This window comes from Leuciscus leuciscus (assembly GCF_965113295.1).
Source record: "Leuciscus leuciscus genome assembly, chromosome: 4".
NCBI classification, from domain to species: Eukaryota; Metazoa; Chordata; class Actinopteri; order Cypriniformes; family Leuciscidae; genus Leuciscus; species Leuciscus leuciscus.
In genome coordinates this window covers 20,554,035-20,575,905 of record NC_138728.1, presented here as the reverse complement: position 1 = coordinate 20,575,905, position 21,871 = coordinate 20,554,035, and the positions used below count along the sequence as shown (strand labels likewise).

At 36.0% G+C, this 21,871-nt stretch overlaps 1 protein-coding gene and 1 long non-coding RNA gene across 3 annotated transcripts; both read right to left on the bottom strand.

Annotated features, from left to right (window-relative positions):
- Window positions 1–403: 403 nt before the first annotated feature.
- On the bottom strand, window positions 404–20,522 carry vezt (vezatin, adherens junctions transmembrane protein). Of its 2 annotated transcripts, none has more exons than XM_082167387.1 (12): window positions 20,362–20,522; window positions 17,150–17,287; window positions 14,075–14,164; window positions 12,625–12,809; window positions 12,263–12,544; window positions 9,613–9,761; window positions 9,357–9,505; window positions 7,972–8,300; window positions 7,526–7,719; window positions 5,722–5,819; window positions 4,629–4,833; window positions 404–2,971 (listed from the first exon to the last, which is right to left on the bottom strand). In XM_082167387.1, exons 1-12 carry the CDS (start codon window positions 20,395–20,397, stop codon window positions 2,454–2,456), a joined length of 2,373 nt encoding a protein of 790 aa, XP_082023513.1. In that variant the 5' UTR covers window positions 20,398–20,522; the 3' UTR covers window positions 404–2,453. The 2 variants fall into 2 exon arrangements, with proteins under 2 accessions (XP_082023513.1, XP_082023514.1); XM_082167388.1 differs by having other exon boundaries at window positions 9,613–9,749.
- LOC309497231 lies at window positions 3,407–4,622 on the bottom strand. Its single transcript, XR_014205455.1, has 2 exons — window positions 3,688–4,622; window positions 3,407–3,592 (listed from the first exon to the last, which is right to left on the bottom strand). It is a non-coding gene; the product is annotated as an uncharacterized lncRNA (long non-coding RNA).
- Window positions 20,523–21,871: the final 1,349 nt, after the last annotated feature.

The window sequence follows — 21,871 nt, the reverse complement described above, 5'->3', positions numbered from 1 at the left end:
TTATTGCCACAACAATTTTGCACATTTCCTCCAAATCTCATAATCTTTGATATTGTCCAGTAGATGGCAGACACTTTCCTCTAGTCTGATGCGTGTGTTTCTTAGTTGGACAGCAATACTTTAAAGGGATAGTTCACCCAAAAATGTTGTTTCAAACGTGTATGAATTTCTTTCAAAAGAAGATCTTTTAAATAATGTTTGTAACCAGACAGTTGTAAAACATACTATGGAAGTCAATGGGTGCTGCCAGTGCCAACAGTCTGGCTACAAACATTCTTTAATCTTCTTTTGAAAGAAATTCATACACATTTGAAACAACATTTTTGGGTGAACTATCCCTTTACATGTGCACAGAAGTCTATTCTTAGTGTGAAACTGCATTAAGTCACCAAAGACAAACACATATATGTACATGTACTTTATTTCACAAATGAAATGCAAGATTGCCACTTTTGGAGTGAGGAAAAAAATGTAACCTTTAGAAAAGGCAAAACTGGTGTTGAGGACAAACACATAGACAGTCTCAGCCATGGCCAAGACGATTGTTTGAGGGTCTTGATGTCATGCATATATGCATGGAGGAAAATTAATTAAGGATGTTAGACATAAAAACATACAATTCACACACAAAACGTTGTTATATCTAAGGTTTTGCTCTCTGGTCTCATCAACATAGCCATTGACATTCTAAGTCTCATTAAAACATTTAACTGTAGTTGTAAAGTGCAACAGTCCTTACAAGGGAAAAGTGTTTAAGGCAAGTTAAACTGTAGCTTGTTACTTTTCCACAGTGTTAAGAGTTAAAAGACGGTTTAACTTAAAACCAGGTTTTGTGTTAAAGGACGAAGCAGTCTTGATGATTATTTGAGAAAATCTATAAATCAGCATTTGTTACTTTAATAAGGATCTGACAATCAGTGGTTTTATGTGAAGTGTTCAACAAGATACTGAACTGAAAAACTCAAGAAAAAAAAAAGCATCTTCTATAAACATAAATGAAATCCAATCACTATCAATTTCAGGCAGTTCAACAGCTTGAAATTGGTAACAAGTATATTAATTTGAAAACTTTTAAAATGACTTTGAAGCATTAACCTTGTGATGGTCACAGTGGTGAAACACCAGCTGTGTGAGCAGAAACTGTCAAAGTTTGACTACATACCAGCTGCAATCCAGTAGGACGTCAGTATTAACTTTGCTTTTTGCTTTTTGTAATTAATGGTGTGAATCTCATGCACAGGTCATATTTCACCCCAAATCAAAAAATGTAAAATGAGAAAAGGATTTTTTATTTTATTTTTGGTACCATTAAGATCTTGTGCATTATTTACTTGATATTATTTACCCAAATTCTCATTAACGTAATGTGAAAAAAATTGCATTCTTATTACCCGCAATTCAAAATAAATAAAATCGTCTATACCCTAATGTGACAAAAATCTCATTGTCATTACCGCAATTCAAAATAAGTAAAACTGTTAGTGTAATGGTGAAAATGTTTAATTCCGTAATATGGAGAAAAAAAAAAATTCTCTCATTACTGAAAAAAAATAAAAAATAAAAAATGTCAATAATGTAAATAAAAAGAAAAATAACTTCTCAATATTGCAATACAGAAAGAAAATCTTATTTCTTTCCTTCTCTTTCATATATATATATATATATATATATATATATATATATATACATACATACATACATACATACAAGCCATTTACTTTAAAAGCAGTAGTTTATATTTTTTTATAATTACTATACTGCAAAAAAGATGTTATTTGATTTAGAAAATATTTATACATTGCATTGTACAATCATTGCTGATTTAAAAAATATACAATATATATTTAGAATATATTGGAATTTATTTCTGCATTGTGGTAACGAGAAGTTATTTTTCTGCATTACACTAAGGACAACTATTTATTTTGCACTGCGGTTATGAAAATTAGATTTGTTGGGGGAAATGTAAAATTATCATTAAAAATGTCAATGCACAAAATCTAAAATGGGCTTAATTTTCATAATGTAATTTTTTTATTTCCTTTTAATTTTGGGGTCAAATATGACCCAGACATGTTCTTGATGGGCAGTTATGACCTGACTTTTTAGGCATTTTAAGAACTTGTGGTTATTTTGTGAGGGTAACAGTGAATAAAACTGGGACGGCCAAGGACATGTAGTTTTGCACATTTATGAGTTTATGTTAGTGTGTGTTTAAGTTTTTATTCTGTTATTTTGAGTACTAGCGTGTGCCAGTCTGTACCTGAGGACTGTCATGAGGAGAGTGGACATGGGAGGTCACATGAAACATAAATTCCTCAACACACACGCACACAAATATAGACACTTTAAAACAATGACGCGCACACACCAGTTACATCCAATGATGTCTGTGACCTGAAATCAAGCTCAATAAATATGAACAAAAAGATTTGAATAAATATCCTCCTTGTTCAGTCCTCCTCGGTTTCTCTCGTCTGCTGTGACGTCACTTCCCCTTCCTCCTCCGAGTCCCCGTAGGTGCATTCCTGCATGTGTGTGAACGTATGCGAGCGAGCTGCTACCTGGGCGGCCAGGGCCGAGCTGAAACTGAGCGCTTGCGAGCCATGCAGTTCAGTCAATCTGTCGATCACAGAGAGGGTGGGCACTCGGGGTGTGAGTGGGTGTGTCCCATCATGCTCGTCGTCTACGAGTCCGTCTGATTGGAAGAGATGCGTTTCCTCTGCGGTTTCCACAGTGGTGTCTTTAGCTGCCTCAGTTACATCAGAATCACCACAGCAAAACTCAATCACAGAATCTTTCTCTCCTTCTTCCGCCCCACTCAGAATTTCAGTCTGCGGCTCGCTTTCATTCTCCTCTGCTTGTTGGGAGACGTGGTTAACTGTGGTAGTCATGGACTCCACTGAAATATGCGGCTCTAAAGAGTTTGTGTCTGTTTCTGATGTGTCCTTAGCAAACGGAGCCAGAGCAGCTAGAAGGACAAACAAATACATTGAAAAGGGATTTAGTGTTGGGAAAGACAAACAAAAAAGGTACAAGTAATTGTACCACTAAATATCTTGGCAATCTTACCTTTCATGTAGTGTGCGCTGTTTGTGAATGTAAAAGGTCGGCAAAGTTTCAATGATCAAAGTGCACGAAAAATGGAATTGTCTCCTAATAGAATGAACCGATTCTGATCTGAAAAGAGTCGTCAGAAATTCCAGTACGAACCTGTGTAGTTTTTTCAAATTTGCATAATGCATGGTTTTCATTGGCTGCCTGCTAACAAAGTATGTTTGTGGTTGCGAAATTTTTTATTTTGATAGCCATTCAAAAGTAACTGTGTATAATATTTATTTTACAAGCAAAATATTCGCATCTCAAATATTTAATTATATAATAGTCGACATTTTGAAGTGACCAATTTTCCTTAAAGGGATACTTCACCTCTGGAAAGATGAATGTGTATTTAAAATAGGTCATTTATGTAGAAGAAATGTGAAGAAATTTTTTAATTTGGAGCTTTCTAGACTGAGAAAAGCCAGAAAATGTATTTTTGGCTTATGTGGATGAAAGACAACAACTCCCAGAATGCACTTGCTTCGCTGCCCTAGGAGGCCACGCCTACCGGTAAGAGAGCGCAGTTGAAAACAACAAGGTTAGGCTACCAGTGAGTCTCCGTGACGAGTCTGCCTGGGATTTGGCTTTTGCGTTCTACAGTCGCCATTCATTATGTTTACTGTGGCGAGCAGGACGAGGCTGACGGCCGCGGGAGAACGGCGCGAGGCCGGTGGCGTCATTACTGAGACGCGCCGGTCTCGCATCTCTCACGGAGGAGCGGGAATTTTCTTAGCAATGTTAAAACGCACATCAACCGATCACTTGTTTAGCGTTCATGTAAACACTACATTCAGATTCACTGATCGGAATGAATTCAGTTAGATTGAAACAAGAGGTGTGCATGTAAACAATGAATGGCGACTACAGAAAGCAAAAGCCGAATCCCGGACATTTTGAACGATCTTGATGGCCGGACAAGTCCGGGAAAAGGAGGATGGTAACACCTACTACTCAGCTTTCTCCTACTACTCAGCTTTCTCCACAGAACAAGAGCCTGCTAGCTTAGCTTCCAAAGAAAGACGGCTGATACTGTGTACATTCTGTGAGTGAGATCCCACCCTCTATGGGCGGGTTGAAAACATGCGGAACAGCCCCTACTACTGGCTGTAGTCTTTAGCCTCTGGCCAGAAAATCCTCCGATGACGCAAAATGACGATTTTTGCGTCATCGGAGGATTTGTTCCAAACAAAAAATACATAAATCTCTCCTCTCAGGGGGATATGAGGGTGGAAAGCACGGTAATTCGAAAATACTACAGGTTTTCTACTAATACAAAGCTTAATGCTAAATCCTGAAGTATCCCTTTAAGTGTGAAAGGAAATTTAACGTCACATCACACAGTTTTGAGTGAAGGGTTTTGAACCCGTTCACTGAAATGAAACTCGCTAAAACAGTTAAATTCACTTAAAATCAATCTGCCTTCATAGCGGTTCTTATGACAGAGAGGAATACTATAATATAGTTAAAGATTAAATTCTGTTGTAGTATGACAGAACCAAGCGTGTGTGTGTGTGCGCATGTAGTACCCTGATCACTGAACAGCAGAAGCTTGCGTTTGTCTCTCTCTCCATCTGACGTTCGGATTCCCAGGACGGATTTCAGCTCGAGTAAAACGCGCCTCGACTCCTCCCGTTCATGACGTTGGCGTTCCTGTTCCCATGGCGACAGCATGTCCACGGCCCCTCTCCACTCCGTCTCAGAGTCCGAGTCCGAGACATATGCTTCCAGTTCCTGGCCAAGAAAAGCAACTTTATGAATCCCAGCTATAACCTCAAAATTCATTGTTTATGAATATCGTTGCATATCCGCTAACAACAACACTGAAATGTTTGTTTTGCTTCGTTCCACAAATTACATCTGTGAAATTCTGTTGATGACAACCAAGCACTATACTTACAAACAATAAGCAAATGAACTAGACTTAGACAAAAATATGAGTGGTGCTTGTTTGTCATGCCTGAAGTTTATGGCTTTTATGGGTCTATGAGAAATAAGATCTGTACACAACAAAGGAAGGCATTCAAAAAAAAATAATAATCTAGTTTAAAATGTATGTGCCAAACTCTGACTACAAATGTAGTCTTTGTATTCATGTTGGTTGGTAAAAACTTCTTAATTATTATTTTAAATAAATAAATAAATATATATATTTCAAGGAAAAAGTGTTTTTAAGTACATGCATTTATTAATAAATCAATCAAATATCATGAATTGATTCAGAGATGTTGTGATTCAGAAAAAATATATAATAATATTATTAAAAATAATAAAGATACCAAAATACTTTTTCTTTTTGAAGAATTTATTTAATTATTTAAACTAAAAAGTAATTTTTTTCTTCATTATGATATCAGGACAGCGGTATCAAAAAATTTATTTTAGACAAATTTTAAAGAACAAATCATAGAAGTGTATTTAAGTCATTGTATGTATGAATTACATTTTTATTCTATAGATAAAATGAGCGTAAGACAGACAGACAAACACACAGAGACAGGACAGACACACACACACGCACAAATACACACACAAACAGGACAGACACACAAAACACACACACAGACAGACAGACACAGACAAGCACACACATACACACACAGAGACAAACACACACAGTACCTGTTCCTCAGGGACAGGGTCTCTGTCCTGTATGTGTGTAATGGGGGCGGCAGGAGGGAGATCTGGGACATCTGTTTCCTCTGGCTGATCTGAACTCTCTGAGGAACACACACAAATACACAGTATCCTGCTAATGTGTCTCCTTTCAACACACACACAAAAAGACATGGGACAAATTCAGTTTCTGGATTCATGACGCACTAAAATCTATGAGAATCAAATGTCGCTTGATGTGGTAATGCTGTTATTATGAAGTTCAGCCCAATTACGACAAATAGCATATATAACTATAAATCTGTTTTAAAAAAGGAACTTAAAAGACACAAAAAAACTAAAAAAACTAAAATAGTGTGGGGATTTAGACGTCACAACGTTATAATGTGCATTGGGAAATATTGAAAAAATATATATATATTTCTTTAAAAATCTGAAATGGAAAACGGTAAACAAAACAAAAAGTCCCTGAAAACTTCTCAAAGGACTAAATCTTTTCCATAATCTATGACAATTTACCTATTTTTGATCTGCTGCAAACTGTTGCCTTCAGAAATGCATTACTGGATCTTTCGCAGAGTAATGAAGTTATTCTGTTAAAAATAACTCCTGTTGTTTGGCACACGCGTGTAGACATGCCAAAATACATGAAAGAACTGCACAGCTGAACTTTGACCTCCCTACAGTAAAAGCACTAGCCCCGAGGAGGGTCATCATATGAAGCTGGGGAACAATGACGTCATCTACTTGTGCATTGTGGCCTAATTCTGTAAAGGACATCACCCACCACATCCCTCTCTTTCTCCCTCTCTGTCTTTTTTTACCCTACTACTTCCCTAAAGATCCCTAAAAATAACTAAAGGGAGGGAAATCAGTCGAATAAGGAACTCTAAAAATACTCCTAAGACACACGCTGTCACCACACAAAGCCTGACGCACATATTATATGGTGAGGACGTCATTTCGAGAGCTCGTACACACATATATGGTCATGCTACAGGCTCTCTGGAATAATTGATTGTGATTAGTCAATTCTTTGTTTTTACTGGTCAATTGTTTTTTTTCTATAATAACTACATGACTGATAATGACCAGGTGACTCATTTTAGGGCTGGGTGATATGGCCAAAAAAATTATCACAATGAAAATGTTGTCTTACACAAGAATTATCACGATAAATGTCAAATCTTTATTTCTTTCAGATTTAAAAGACTCCTACGTGAAAGTTGTAGAAACCAGACAGTAAATTGTGGCTTTAAACTACTTGTCATAATAAGAATAATTCGATATGAATATACCACATTTCCTGCCATAATAACATGGTGCAGTTCAAGGGTGGATATTTGACCCATATTTGAAGAATCTGTTATTATCTCTTACCTCTGACATTTTTTTTTTACTTTAATAGGTTTTGTGTAAACATATAAGTCAAAAGATTTTTAAAAAAAGAAAGAAGAAAGAAAAAAAAAAGTCATATTTAAAGCTTGGCAGCCCCTGGTCATTGAATAAATAAATGAATGATAAAATAAAATTATATGACGGTGAGTACAGAATTTTTTGGGTGAACTACTCCTGTAAGAGGGTTGCCCGACTGTACCAAAATCATGCATTTTTGGTAATTTAAAATGTCTCAAAATTAACCGATTGTTTTTTGGACTATACTGAAAAAATTAACATAAATATTCACAAAAAAATGTTCAGAAAAACAAATTCCTATGCAATTAAACTAACAAAAGAGTGGCTCATTCAAATTGCAACGGAGCGGCGCAGCAGCAGAGCGCTGTGATTGGTCGAGAGGGTGACCTCTGACCTGGGGGGCTGGAGACCCGTCGTAGCATGCGGTCGACCTGCGCGAGTGTGTCGTCCCAGCAGCAGGTGCTGGCCTGCATGTGTGGCTGCACCAGCTGCAGACGCTCCCTCAGATCCTGATATCCCGCGCACGTCATCTCCTCCGTCTCTTTCGCAACCATTAACTTTTCCAAATCGTCCTCCAGAATTATGACCCTAGGAGAAATTAAACCGTCGAGATAAAATAGTCTTTACTAGGATACTATGATGGTTTGTGCACCCTCGGTAAAGTTTTCAGTGTGAAAATGAAATGAGTAAATCAAATTCCATTGTGTCAGATGATTATATTTTACTGAATTTTATAATATTAAAAAAGTATTTTTTTTTTGAAAATTATTCATTTCAACAATTTTGTCATTTTCAAATAATAATAAAAAACAACAACAATAATAACCAAGTAGTACATACTCGTTTAGGAGTGTTTTCAGGTGAAGTTGTAAACTGCGGACAGACGTGTGCAGGGAATTGAGCTCTCTACACTTCTGTTGAGCCCGTCCGTTTCTTCCCGCGGGCAGCGACTGGTGGTGCGTCTCGAAGTAGCGGTGGAAATCGAAGCTGCGCTGAAGATCACCAAGGCAACTGGTTAGGGTGCGATGGAGAGAGTCGGTAATCAAAGGGACGCTGCTGTACGTGAGGGGGCGGGGCCTGGAGTCTAGCTCCTCCCTCCCCGGAGACAGCAGCAGAGCCAATCGCCGGAAAAACTCTGAGCTCTGCCCGACCCACAGCTGGAACAACGTCTGCAAAACCAACCAATGTTTACTGAGGAGACTCATGTGATGTGTTATTTACAACAACAATAGGGCTGGGCAATATATTGAATATAGGTCGCTATGAAAAGAAGCATTACGAAAATTGTAACGTTTTTAATGGGCCTTTTATTTGACCGTTAGGTTCCCTAAACATGCCGTGGAAAAGATTTTTCCCTCTTCTGTGTCCCGACTCACAGAAATCACAACAAAAAAGTTTATTTAAATTTTTTTTTTTTTTTTTCAGTTCTTTTAAACTGACCATTTCAATCATTTAATCTGAATAATAATAATAATAATTCAACAACATCATGAATCAAAAATATTCATGAAAGTCCCAGCACACCATTTAATGTGTAAAATATATGTAGGTAAATATTGGAATTTATTAATTTAAACAAAAAAATAAATCGCTACATAAATACATATATTATTATTTTATTTTATGCATTAATAAGTAGCAATTTTTTTTTATTGTTTTAATAATTATATATAAATATAAATATTATATGTGTGTGTGTGTGTGTGTGTGTGTGTGTGTGTGTGTGTGTGTGTGTGTGTGTGTGTGTGTGTGTGTGTGTGTGTGTCTATTGACTGAAAAATCTGCCTCTATTATTTTAAATGCATGTTTACTGTAATTTAATTTATATATACTAGGAAACAACTGCTGTTTTGTCCAAATATGTATAAAAAAATATTTGAATTTGGAAAAATAGGAAAAATATTTGAATTTGAATCATCACTGTGCTTTTAAATCTTTAATGAAAATATATATGCAATTAAATATGTTGTACTGCTTATAAGTAAATACATTTTAAAAAGGTCAACATTTTGTCTCTTCTAGAGAAAAAAAAATGTTTGACAAATTTCACAGAAAATACATACATATCAAGACGTATTTACAGATAAAAAATCAAGATAAGTTTACAGATAAATATCAAGATCACCATCTTTACAAGATAAATATGGTCAAAACACAGAAAATGTTTGAGCTATAAGTTCAGCTATATTGCCCGGCCTAATGCAACAATGCACAAGTTTCTATACCTTGAGTGCAGGCAGGCTGTAATCATTGGTCAGTTCTTGTGCTTGCTCATCAGAAAGATGCTCCACCCCCAGACCGAGACCAAGCTCTCTGATTGGCACGGTGGACACGTAGTTGGTGACATTGTCAATCTCTGAGTTCAGTGGAAATGTAAAACATAGTCAAGGACTTCACCACTAAGAATCCAAGTGAATTAAATATTAAGAAATCGTAATATAAAAGCAACGGGTCGCTGCGCTGCTGTTGGATCAGGATATGATTTGAGCATGATGCATGTGGCGATGCGGGAGGCTCGGAACGCGCAGCGAAGACTCTGATAGGCTGCTTTCCGTAGACCAATCAGCTGCTGACTCCGAAGTTGCCCCGCCCTGTTAAAGGGACAGGCGCCACTCACCCTGTCGAGTAAACTTGACAAGTGAAATGTGATCCAACTGTGCAGACGTCCGAGAACCATCAGGGCAGACACACATCACATACAACACATATAATACTACTAGACTGACACTATGTAACAAAAATGACACAAATATCGACAAACTAATACACCTTCAAAAGTTTGAGGTCTGTACGATTTTTACATTTTTGAAAGAAGTATCTTATGCTCACCAAGGCTGCGTCTATTTAATCAATATTACATTATTACATATTAATCTAAAATAAGTGTTCTACTTTAATATTTTAAATGGATGGCAAAGCTCCAACCCTGATCGAACTCTGATCAAATCCTGCCTGTAGCTTTCAAGCAGAGATGATCATATTATTGTGAGATATGAGGGTTCGTGACTCTACCATTGGAAAGTGTTATGCTAACCACATGTGTTTTGATAACCAATCACATTACTGCTTTGGGCTGTCGATTCATTAAATGATCAGCCATTTCCTCACTTTATTCAGCGAAGTGAAGCCTTTCCTCCATTGATATCCATTCAAAAAAACGGCCTCTTGTTTCTTTCCCTGCGAACTGCAGCGTTAGCAGATGTTGTGCTTTTTTTTTCGGCTAAGATTGCAGGCTTGCCTTCAAGTGGGTTTGTTTCTAGTTATCCTGAAGACCTTGGCTAGCTTGTTCAGGTGTGTTTGATCAGGGTTGGAGATTCACTCTGCATGAAAGTGGATCTCGAGGGCCAGAGTTGAGAACCCCTGATTTAATGAGTACAACAGATCATTTGTTTATCTTACAGACCCCGAACTTTTGAACAGTTGTGTATATTACTATCTAGTAGTTATTATCTAGTGAAAGACAAATTACATTAAACATGAAAGCAAACTAAATACACGCATACATTATTAAATCTAGCTATATTTAAACACACAAACAGACATAACAGATGTTCATTTATATAGAGGAAATGAGCACATGCCAGTAACTCACATGCAGGATACAGTGTGTAGAAAATATAAATTATGAAGGCACAAACCATGAATCAAACCAGTTTTACTCAGGGCCGAAATTATCACTTGCCAAGCGCCTAATGCGAGTAAAAATCACCGTTGGCGACTGTAAGTACAGTATGTGTACAGTATGTATCATTATATTGGATCCGTGCATGCATTAGGTCTTAAAGTGACAGCATCCTAATAATCATACTGCGGTCTGCTTTTTTAATGTTAATTAATCAACAAAGGACAACGAAAAGAAAACAAATTACCCTCTGCTCGACTGAATAACTTTTGTACCTTTAATAAGGATTAATCCAAGTTTAATTTATACAGTGAAGACTATGCAGTACATTTCTGTACCTGAAAACCTAAAAAACCTGCATGAAAAGCACTGTTTATTTCATGTTTACTTGTCTTTAATAAGGTTTTCAATTTATATTAGTAAGACAAGAAGTTTTAGCTGTCGTATCGAAATTGTAATAGAGAATTGTGAATTCTCACTGGTATCTAAAATGTTTTTGCAAAAACAGTTTAATGGCAGGTACATTTTCTTAAAGGGATACTCTACTTTAAAATGAAAATTCTGTCATCATATACTCACCCTTCAAGTTGTTTCAAACCTGTATGAATTTCTTTCTTCTGCTGAACACAAAGGAAGATATTTTGAAGAATGTCAGTAACCAAACAGTTAACTGGTCCCATTGACTTCCATAGTATTTTTTTTTCCTACTATGGAAGTCATGGGGACCAGTTAACTGTTTGGTTACTGACATTCTTCAAAATATCTTCCTTTGTGTTCAGCAGAAGAAAGAAATTCATACAGGTTTGAAACAGGTTTGAGGGTGAGTATATGATGACAGAATTTTCATTTTAAAGTGAACTATCCCTTTAAGTCACTGGCCATTGGCAGGATTAGCAAAAAGTTAGTTTTAGGCCCTGGTTTTACTCACTTAAATTTATACTGCATTTTTAATATTATCAGTTTTTTTAAAGACAGTTTAAAATGTCTAATTTTGTCAGATCTAAAATTAGATGAGACTCAAGCTCATATTTTAACTAAAAATGACGAACATTCAAAACTATATAGATAATGAGTCCTGCTAAATGGAACTGCTTCTCCCAAGCAAGTAATAACACTTTTTTTAAATGCAGAAACTAAGCCATCAAAAAATTTAAATAAAATAAAATAAAAGTGTGTAATATTCTGGATTCTAAAATTCTTTTTCCAATCTCAGGTTAATGTCCATACTGTAGTGTAGAGTCTATAGATATGCCATTCTTAAATATGTGTTTTGCTCTGTTTGTTTGACTGATCATAGACGGGAGTGCTTGGGAAAGCTATTTCAGGAAAAAGACTTACAGAAAATTGCACACTTCAGCTTTAAACAATTATAAAACTGCATTACATGCAAAACTACTGCAAACACAAAGAATCAATGTCACATTTCCACACACAAAACAAAATCTAAAGACACTGCAGACATGAACAGACAAAGTGGAAGGGTCTGTGTGTGTGTGTTGTGAAACTTACAGTGTGAATCCTCGTGAGATGACCTCTGTCTCCTGCATGAGACGCAGGGATTTGCGAGAGAGACTGGTCAGCGCTCGGCTGTTGTTCACCAAACCCTCCAGCTGGACGGCCAGAGACTGGACGCGGCGCTGAAGAACCGCCTTGTGCCATAGAGACAGACCGCGACAGGCACACATAACACACACCAGGACGGCACACAACCACAGAGCCAGCTCGCGGTCAGGGTACGAAAAGCGTAGGCCCAGCAGGACGGCTAGCAGCCCGACCAAAACGGACACGTCCCTGTGACAAAGAAACACATCAGTGACATATCAGCTTGATAACGGTACGAGGTTTTTGTTGGAATTGATGTGGCTGTGTACCATAGAGAGGGAGGCGAGAGGTAGCATGGCGCTGGGACAGCAGCGCTGGCACTGGGGCAGACAGTATCAGTGGAGCCCAGAGAGAGCACACTCGGATCCAGAAGCTCGATCAGCTCGACGTCCTCCTGCAACAGCACATCCTGAGACAACAGACAGCGCAGAGAATACTGGCGGAAGGCAGCGTCCTGAGGGAGAACAAACACAGTTGAACACAATCACTCTGCGGCCGAAAATCAATCCAATCTAATTATCGGATCATCATAGCAACACTGCCTTGCAGCAATACTGGGATTCTGTACTGTACGCACAACAAGACAAGATCTTGGTCTCTGAATCTCTGAATTTTAAAATAATGTGATTAATATCAGTTACATCCTATAGAGTTGGAATCATTTAAAACTTCATTTGAAGAAAAAAGGTAACTAAAAAGATATATAAGAAATATAAAATTTATATATATTTAATATATTATTTTAAATACACTTTACAGTTACACAGAAATCAGCTTTAATTCAGAAATTTATTTTAAATGTATCTTTATTTGTTATTTATAAACAACAAAAAATGATTTTACTTATAATAGTTTTATAACATGCCAATACATTTAGAATTATTTAGATAAAAATATATATTTAAACATATTAAAAAATGTAGTTAAAAATAGTAGTTTTAAAAATAGATGACTAAATACTACTTTTAAATTGAATCTGCCAATTGCTTTTATTTTATTATTTAAATTTTTCATCAAAACATTTTTTTTTTTACATTTAAACCATTCATTTTAAATCATTAATTTTCATCTTTTTTTCTTCTTTTTTTATTTTATTTCAAATGTAAAAAACACATAGTGATCAAGGCAGACATGATATTTTTTACAATAAAACAAAAACATCAATGTCAATACGAAGACAGCATCACAACCAATCATGTATGCCATTGATCATGGAAATAAAATTAAATAGTTAATTTTCAAATATATTTAGCAAAAATAAAGGATTACCAGCCACCACCAAAGGATTTTGTTCACCAGCTGTCAGTCTTAAGGTAAGATGATTTTCCTTATGAAAACAAACTGTATTTAAGATAACAGTGACTATACAATATGTATTTTAGATATGGGAGTGGCATATCTAATGTTTATTAGTTGTATCTACTTTTATTGGTCAATGACCCGAGTTTTGATTGGTCAACAGGCTGAAAGTTACACAGATCTGACTCAAGATCTAGTGATCTTATAAAGTACCTTTATATCTTCCTATATAAACAACTATTCTTCCACAAATATTAATGTGATTATGCATATTTTACACATGATTGAAATCCAGGCTAAGTTGGTAAAGTTGCACACTGTCAAAACGCGGTAAAAGGCATGAGACACTGGCTTAGCCCTGTTCCTCTGCGACACTACTGAAGGAAAGACAAGCAGAAAGAGAAGGAGCTTCATTCTCACCAGCTGCTGCTCCTGCCAACAGGTGGCGCTGTCTCGATGCAGAGGACTCAGACTGCGCAGGGTATCAACCAGCCTCCAAACACCACCCTTCTGCAAAATACACACGGATAAATGCATACAGCACACTAGAAGACGGTCATTCAAAGCAGGTCAAGGTGCTAAATACTGAATAAGTGTTGATATGTAAATACGGGCGGTCATATGTTAATGAGCTAATGGTTGTGATGTCATAGAAGTGACCATTTTTAAATTCTTTGGATGGATAGGAGAGAAAGCTTTTGTGCGTGCACATGTGCAAGTCCATATTGACACACACTGTTGAGTCATTTGAAATATGTTAATACTTTTCTTCATCAAGAATGCATTAAGCTGATCAAAAGTGACAGTAAAGACATTTATAATGTTACAAAACATCTTTATTTCAAATAAATGCTGTTCTTCTGAACTTTTTCCATCAACAAATCCTGAAAAAAAAATAAGAATCTAAGTTTTCACTAAAACATTAAGCAGCACAACTGTTGTTGTTTTTTCAGCAAATTTGCATATTATAATGATTCATCATCATGTGACACTGAAGACTAGCATCACAGGAATAAATTATATTTTAAAATATAAATCAAATATAAAACAGCTACTTTAAATAGTAATATTATTTCACAATTACTGTTATACTGTATTTTTAATCAAATAAATGCAGCCTTAGTGAACATAGGAGACTCATATTTAGCTTTATTAAAAGTCAGATGCTGGAGTGTTTATCATGTGTTTATCAGACCGACTATTGATTCCTGTCTGGGTCATGAATCATGATCACACAAACCACACGTCTGGGGGGTTTATTATTTTAACCTACATACTAAACATCCCGTTGTATATTTGAAACAAAGACAGACTTGATATCTTAAAATCTCAGAGCAATTGTGTAGTTTTGGGAAAGTATATTGGTCATTCACGCGTCACACTGAGAGGTTTTCACTGTTTTGTCTTCTTTTCTTTCTTCATGTCTTTAGTATTCCACTGCTGTAGGACTCACATTCTAGATGCTTTGACTGTGTGTCAGACAACTGAAGAATAGAATGAGACTCTGTGTGTGTGTGTGTGTGTGTGTGTGTGTGTGTGTGTGTGTGTGTGTGTGTGTGTGTGTGTGTGTGTGTGTGTGTGTGTGTGTGTGTGTGTGTGTGTGTGTGTGTGTGTGTGTGACATCGCAGACTGGGAACACAAATAGGGACAGCCTGAACCGTGTAAACTTAAGACAATATGATGCTCTCCGTGAAAACTTTCCAAACAAATTATAAAATAAAGTGTGTACGTGCACACAAACAAAATTGTATTCTGCTAAAGGAATGAGCTCTGTTCACACACATGAAGTGGAATTACATCACATTCCCAAACAAAACTGGACAATTCTTCAGCCATTCATCACTTCCAGTTCCTGAGGTGACCATGAGACCGGCCTTCACCGTTTCACACTGATGGCTGTTTTGACGGGATCCAAACACACTTTACTTTTTCAAATCAAAAATAATTTAGAGTGGGAGTGTGTGAGAGTGGGAGAATTTAACAACAAAAAATTATTTTGACGTATAAAAAAAATATTTTGGGATATATTTTAGCTCTAGGATTCTGGTTAAAAGTGAACATGAAAGATGCAGTGCAATTGTAAGTTTGTGAATGAAATGCATGAACATTTTGAATCTTTAAAATGTGTAAACATATAAATGAGATATAGAGTGAATTATAGAGTAGACTTACACGGACGATAAAGATATAGTTCCAAAAATCGTTTTAGAATAGCAGAGTCCTCACTACAACTAATGATAATGGCACAGAGAAACGATATCGTTTGGAATCACATTCACAGCGATTTCTTCCAGCTAAGGAATGATAAAAACATTGACAGCCAATCAGAATCCATCCTCCTGTAACAAGCTCGAGCGCTTAAAGTGACAGAGCACGCGCTTAGAATAAACAGAACGATATCATCTGCTAATGTGGATGCTAATACAGTTATCGTTCTTTCTTCAGACTTTTGTTTTAAAAATTACATTATTCCAGACAATTAAAAGAATTATTAACATATAAAGGTGAAAACTAATTAGTAAAATTTAAGTATTAAGACAATGATATTAAATAAAGATCTTATTTTGATACACAGTGAATTAATATCATTTATTTTTCAAGCGCTACTAAAAATGCCTACAATAACAAACTAACTTGTTCTATTAAATTTAATAATATGATCTAGAATCTCTCATTAGAAGTCCGTTACATATACATTCAAATGTTTCTTATGCCAAAGGATCGTAATTACATTTGTAGTAGTCTGGGTTACGAATAAAAAATAAATAAAAATGAATAGTTTACTTATATAATATTTAACTGCATTAAATACATATTATGCATAGTCTACCTGTAAAATTTCAAGGTGATTCAAAGTTGACCTAAAAATGAAAATTCTGTCACAATTTACTCAATTTTAAACCTGTATGGTTCAGTTCTAAAAGGAAAAGTTTTACAGAATGTTTAAGCTTAATGTGAACTGGCTGTCAGTTAAAAAACAAAACAAATTGAAGCATCATAAAAGCATTTTAAAAGTAGTTTTAAAAGTATTCTAAGTCTTCAGAAGCTATACAATAACTTTGTGAAAGAAGTTAAATGAAATCGCTATTAAATTATATTGTTTGCACTTTTTTCCCCCATCCACTTTCATTTGATGGAAAAGAGCAGGATGAACATTCTGCTAAACAACTTCTTTAGTGTTCCATGGAAATAAAAGGTCATACGGGTTTGGAACTGAGTATAAATAACGACATAATTGTTATTACTTATTGGATACAGAATATTCAGTATTGGATCATTCTGTTTCAATTTCAATGTGCGTTTCAAAAAGCTGTTTTGGTTACGAAACAACATTCAGATTAGCATCTAATCCGCTTCTGTTTGTTCAAACAACACAGCAAGTTTTAAGAGTAAATTCTTCCCATTTAATTGAACACTACACAGACGAGGGTCCTTAAAGATTGCAGTTTGCTACCGTACGGTTTGCGTATTGGAAAGGTAAGTGCTGACACTCACTTTGTGAGACAGGAGGATATCCTGAGGAAATGGTGCCTCCTCTCCGCCAGCGCTGGACTCCTCCTCCTGAGAAACGGGAGAACATGCCTCGAAATCTGTGTGTCCTAGATCCTGCAAGTACTGGAACAGCGGAGAGTTCTGGAGGGGTGAGAAAGACCCAACTCTAAATATACATGGGTCAATGACAACTGAGGATGTCCAAGATGATGAGAAGAAAGACTCTTCTTTAACTTGGTTTTTGAAGAACATTTACACATTTTTCAACAGAAGTTTTGAAAAATGTCAATTGGTGCAACCATCAAGTAAAAAAATAAGATTTTAAATACATCCTGAATATGTGAATATAGTATACACATCCTAAAGCATTTTCAAATGTTTTCAAAACAAATTTAATGGTGAAAGGCTGTTTTTGAATCATGAATATGCCGTTTTATTGGAGTTTTTCTGTTTGACTGCCTGAACTAACCTAAAATGTACATAATGCCCTAGACACATGGTTGAAATGGTCTAAAACATGTTAATTTTCTATGTATTGTTATGAAATAATAATCATAATAAATTACGCCAAAATAAAGAATATTTTAATTCCAGCACTTTTTCATCAGTGCAACCTCATGACAAGTCCCCCTACACCACATACCAAATTATTTCCTGCATGGAATTTATTTTCATAGGACACCAACTTTGATTTGACAAAAGGTTTCCAAATATGAATTATATTTAAACCCAAAAGTTAAGGGATAATATTTTAATCCATTATTATTTAAAAAGCATTTCCGCCTTTTTCCATTATGACCACGGGACCGTTATGCCACCCTGACATTTTGACAAAAGATATTATCAAATATGGAATAAAAATGTCATGTGCCTGCCCTCATAATGTTTAATCAAAACAACTCCCTCTTGCTCTCTTCTCTTCTCTTCTCTGATGACATGTTTACTGGCATGAGGGCGGGACAACCTGTCACTCACATGACATCACTGCAATAACAAACTACAACCATCCAATCAAGACCTGCCCTACATTTCTTCTTGTTTGAGAAGCAGTTTAACTCGGATATACGTCACAGTAGGGAAGAACTTCCATTTCATGCTGACTTAATAGATTTACTGCAGAACACTTAATACACACACACACATATTATATATATATATATATATATATATATATATATAAACACAATTCAGGAATGGCATTCAGTTAAGGAATAATTGGTATTCAATTCAGTTCCTGAGCAGCAGAACACATGGAAGAAACACAATGTGATGAACAAATAAGTGAAAACAATATAGAGAGGAAGGGAGGAGAGAGAACGAAAGAGGAGTCATGATTCCGATATATCTCTCAGGAAATTAAGGGTTGTGCTCTCCCAGAAGAGAAACACCAGAAACAACATGCTTTCCTGCTCCTTTCCCTCGCTTACCTCTCGCACATCTCTCGCTCTAGTCTTAGATCTTCTCAAACGCAACATCGCTCAACGAAGGATGTAGATCCGACACTCTCGTAGGTCGCAATTCCCAACCAGAGATCCGGAATCACTGGCTCATTTCCACTGCTTAGCATTGCCACTGGATTTGAGTTGCTAAAGAGGTTTAAAATTCTCATATTCTTATTTCAGTCAAATCCTGCAGTGAGGTAGCCTGCCACCCGTCATGAACTTTGGATCTTTTTGCTCTAAAGCTCATTTGCAGTGAGAGGAATCGGTTGGCGGGTGTTTATTGATGTGAGAGAGCAGCTAAACTGGCCTGAGGCGAAAGACACAATTTTAGGTCACCAAATGAGAGCAAACTGAATCAGACTGTTTTTGTTTTGAAGTCTGGATAGTACGTGATGATATACAACAGATACAACGCTTTAAAAGCATGACCCAAATCTGACCAGCACAACACAGCCTTTCCCAGTCGTTCACATGTTTGTTTGTTTTTATGTAGAAATTTCTTGATGATGAAATTAGGCTCACCGGCATAAAGACAAAAATGTACATTAACTATTGAAATTCTCAATAAGATTTTGTTTCCAATACATTTTCCCCCCCATTTTTCATGGGTACCCACTACCCAGAAGTAAACATATAAAACTGGAATAATTCACTCTGAACAAAAAAACAAAAATGTATATGTATATATATATATATATATATATATATATATATATATATATATATATATAGTTAGAAGAATGATCAAAAACAGTTTAAGTGCCCATGAATTATTTAATTTTTTTTAATTTTCAAATTATCATCTTTTGTGCTTAATATCATCAAGAGCAATTTGCTCTTTATTGAAATCTTTCAAGTACTTTTATTTTATTTTTTAACAGAATTGTAAGTAGCTTATCCAGGAAAAACTAATAATTACAGTCTTACTCCATAATTATTCCGTATGACTGTTTGCTCAACTGTAATGTATTCTAACCATTGCCACAAACAGCTTAAATGAAAAGAGGTCTAATCTAGATCAATGCATATGACAGCATGGTTTCCCTGGTGATGTTGATCTGACATTCCCAATCTTGACTCCTAAATGCGGATCAGGGACACACATGCTTTGATGCACAATGCTCTTAATTCAATTTAAAGAGACTAAAACTAAACAGACCACGTAGACAGAGAAAAGAAAGACACTGTCTCTACACTCTGGCTGTGTCTCAAACCCTAGTGAGGTACCTTCCTAAACTGTGTCTCAAAACACCTATCTAGACAGCATTTTCAAACACCATAGTAACAAAACCAAATGAGCTACAAGCATAGACAGCATTTTGAGGGAATTTTTGTCACAAAAAAATTGTGGACACCAATATCTAAATCCTTATTGAACTGCCAATCTAGATACAATTATTGGCCATCGTAAAGTATCAAAATCTAGTGACTTGCCTACCTAGACAACATTGCAAGCTAGTGCTTGACGCGCCTATGATGCCCAGAAATGCTATGTAAGTAACTGTTAGTCAGCTCACTATGTTTTACAGTCTCTGACCCTGTTCATACAAGATTTACGTCTCCTAACATGTTGTATTATATGAAAACAGGAGGCAGGCCTACTTTACAACACGGTTTACACTTAATTAAACCCAAAGTGCTTAATAAGCATCTCCAAGTCATTGTAGAGGTGCATGGGGAGGAGTGTTATACGTGCTAAGTGCAGGCTGCTAACTGCACATCATCTATCACAGATATTAGAGCAGCTGTTGTATGTCTGGATCAGAGACTTACCTCGAACACAACTTCTTCATCAAAATCCTCAGTCATAGCTCTCCGCCATATGTGTTCATCAGTTGCGCATGCTGGGATGGAAATTACAGGAGAGGTCTGTGTAGCTTCTGCTGAATGCGCAGAGACATGCCATGACTCGAACTACAATTCCCATGATTCATAGCTCTTCTTCTTCTTCTTCTATTTGACGACGGTTCGCAAAATGTAGGCCTACATGACGACATCTACTGGACTGTTGGTCTTGATTCATTTCATTGTTAAAGGGATAGTTCACCCGAAAATGACAATTTCAAGGAAAGTCTGTTCACTCGGCGGGCCATTTTTGCAACGCCTCCGGGCAGCTATTTCGGGCATCCAAGACCATGTCCAATCTATTTGAATGGGGGAAGTTCCGAATCCTGAAATCTAGAAAACTGCTTGCTGAACTCACAATTAAATAACATATTTCAAATCAGCAACAAAATCTGACATGAATTGCCCCATAACGTTGTTTCTTATGCTCAAATAGCGTTAAAAAAAAGGCTTTAAAAAAGGCTAGACCAGCCAATACGCATGTGCAGTCCTAAGCCAGAGTCGCATGTTTCTATGGGAACCGAAGCTGTAGTAACTTTTATATATATATATTTTTTATTGAAAATATCAAGATTTACAAACAAACATGGCTGCATAAAATCCGTTTCTTCAGAATAGGATACAGAGATGATATAGTCTGAGGGAGCAGCTCTTATAATACAAACAGGAAAAATATATAGTCTTAGTAACAAAAATAAAGATGATTTATAAAAAAACATACAAATAAACAAATAGAAATAGAAAAACAGTAGAAAATTATAACATAACATAAGGGTAGAATTATCGTCATTGTTCAACTATTAACCTCAATTGGGAAGTGTTTTAGGGTATCATATATTTTTTGTGCTTTAGGACCTTTCAGAGTTTTTAAGGATTTCATATACAGTTTAAATTCATTTAAAAAAAAAAAACTAATTTGGGAGATGATTTCACAATTCTACATTTGTGAATTAAGAATTTAGCTAGACATACAATTGCAGAGCTCATCACCCTTGCTTTGCAATATCAATCCAAATGTTATGTCATCACTGGAGATAGAGGTTGGGAATGAAGACATCTGTTGCTTAACCCAATTATGTATATCACACCAAAACGCTGTATCACATTACATGAGAAAAACACATGGTCAGCTGTAGTGATGCAATGACTTTACTAAAGGAGGTTGAGGTTTATAACATTTTCATTTTGGGATGAACTATCCCTTTAAGAACATGATTTTACTACATTAATTGTTACTTCCAGTATGAGGAAAACAAAAATGTAGTGGTTTTAAACACATTTCCCGAAAGTCCTTAATGTATATCTCTTTTATTTCTTTTTTTTCTTTTTACACTGTAAAAAATCCAACTTACGTTTTGTATGACAAATTCAGTTTTTAAAGTTCATTCAACTATTTAACATAGAAAAGTTGAGATAACTCAAACACGTAAGTTGAGAA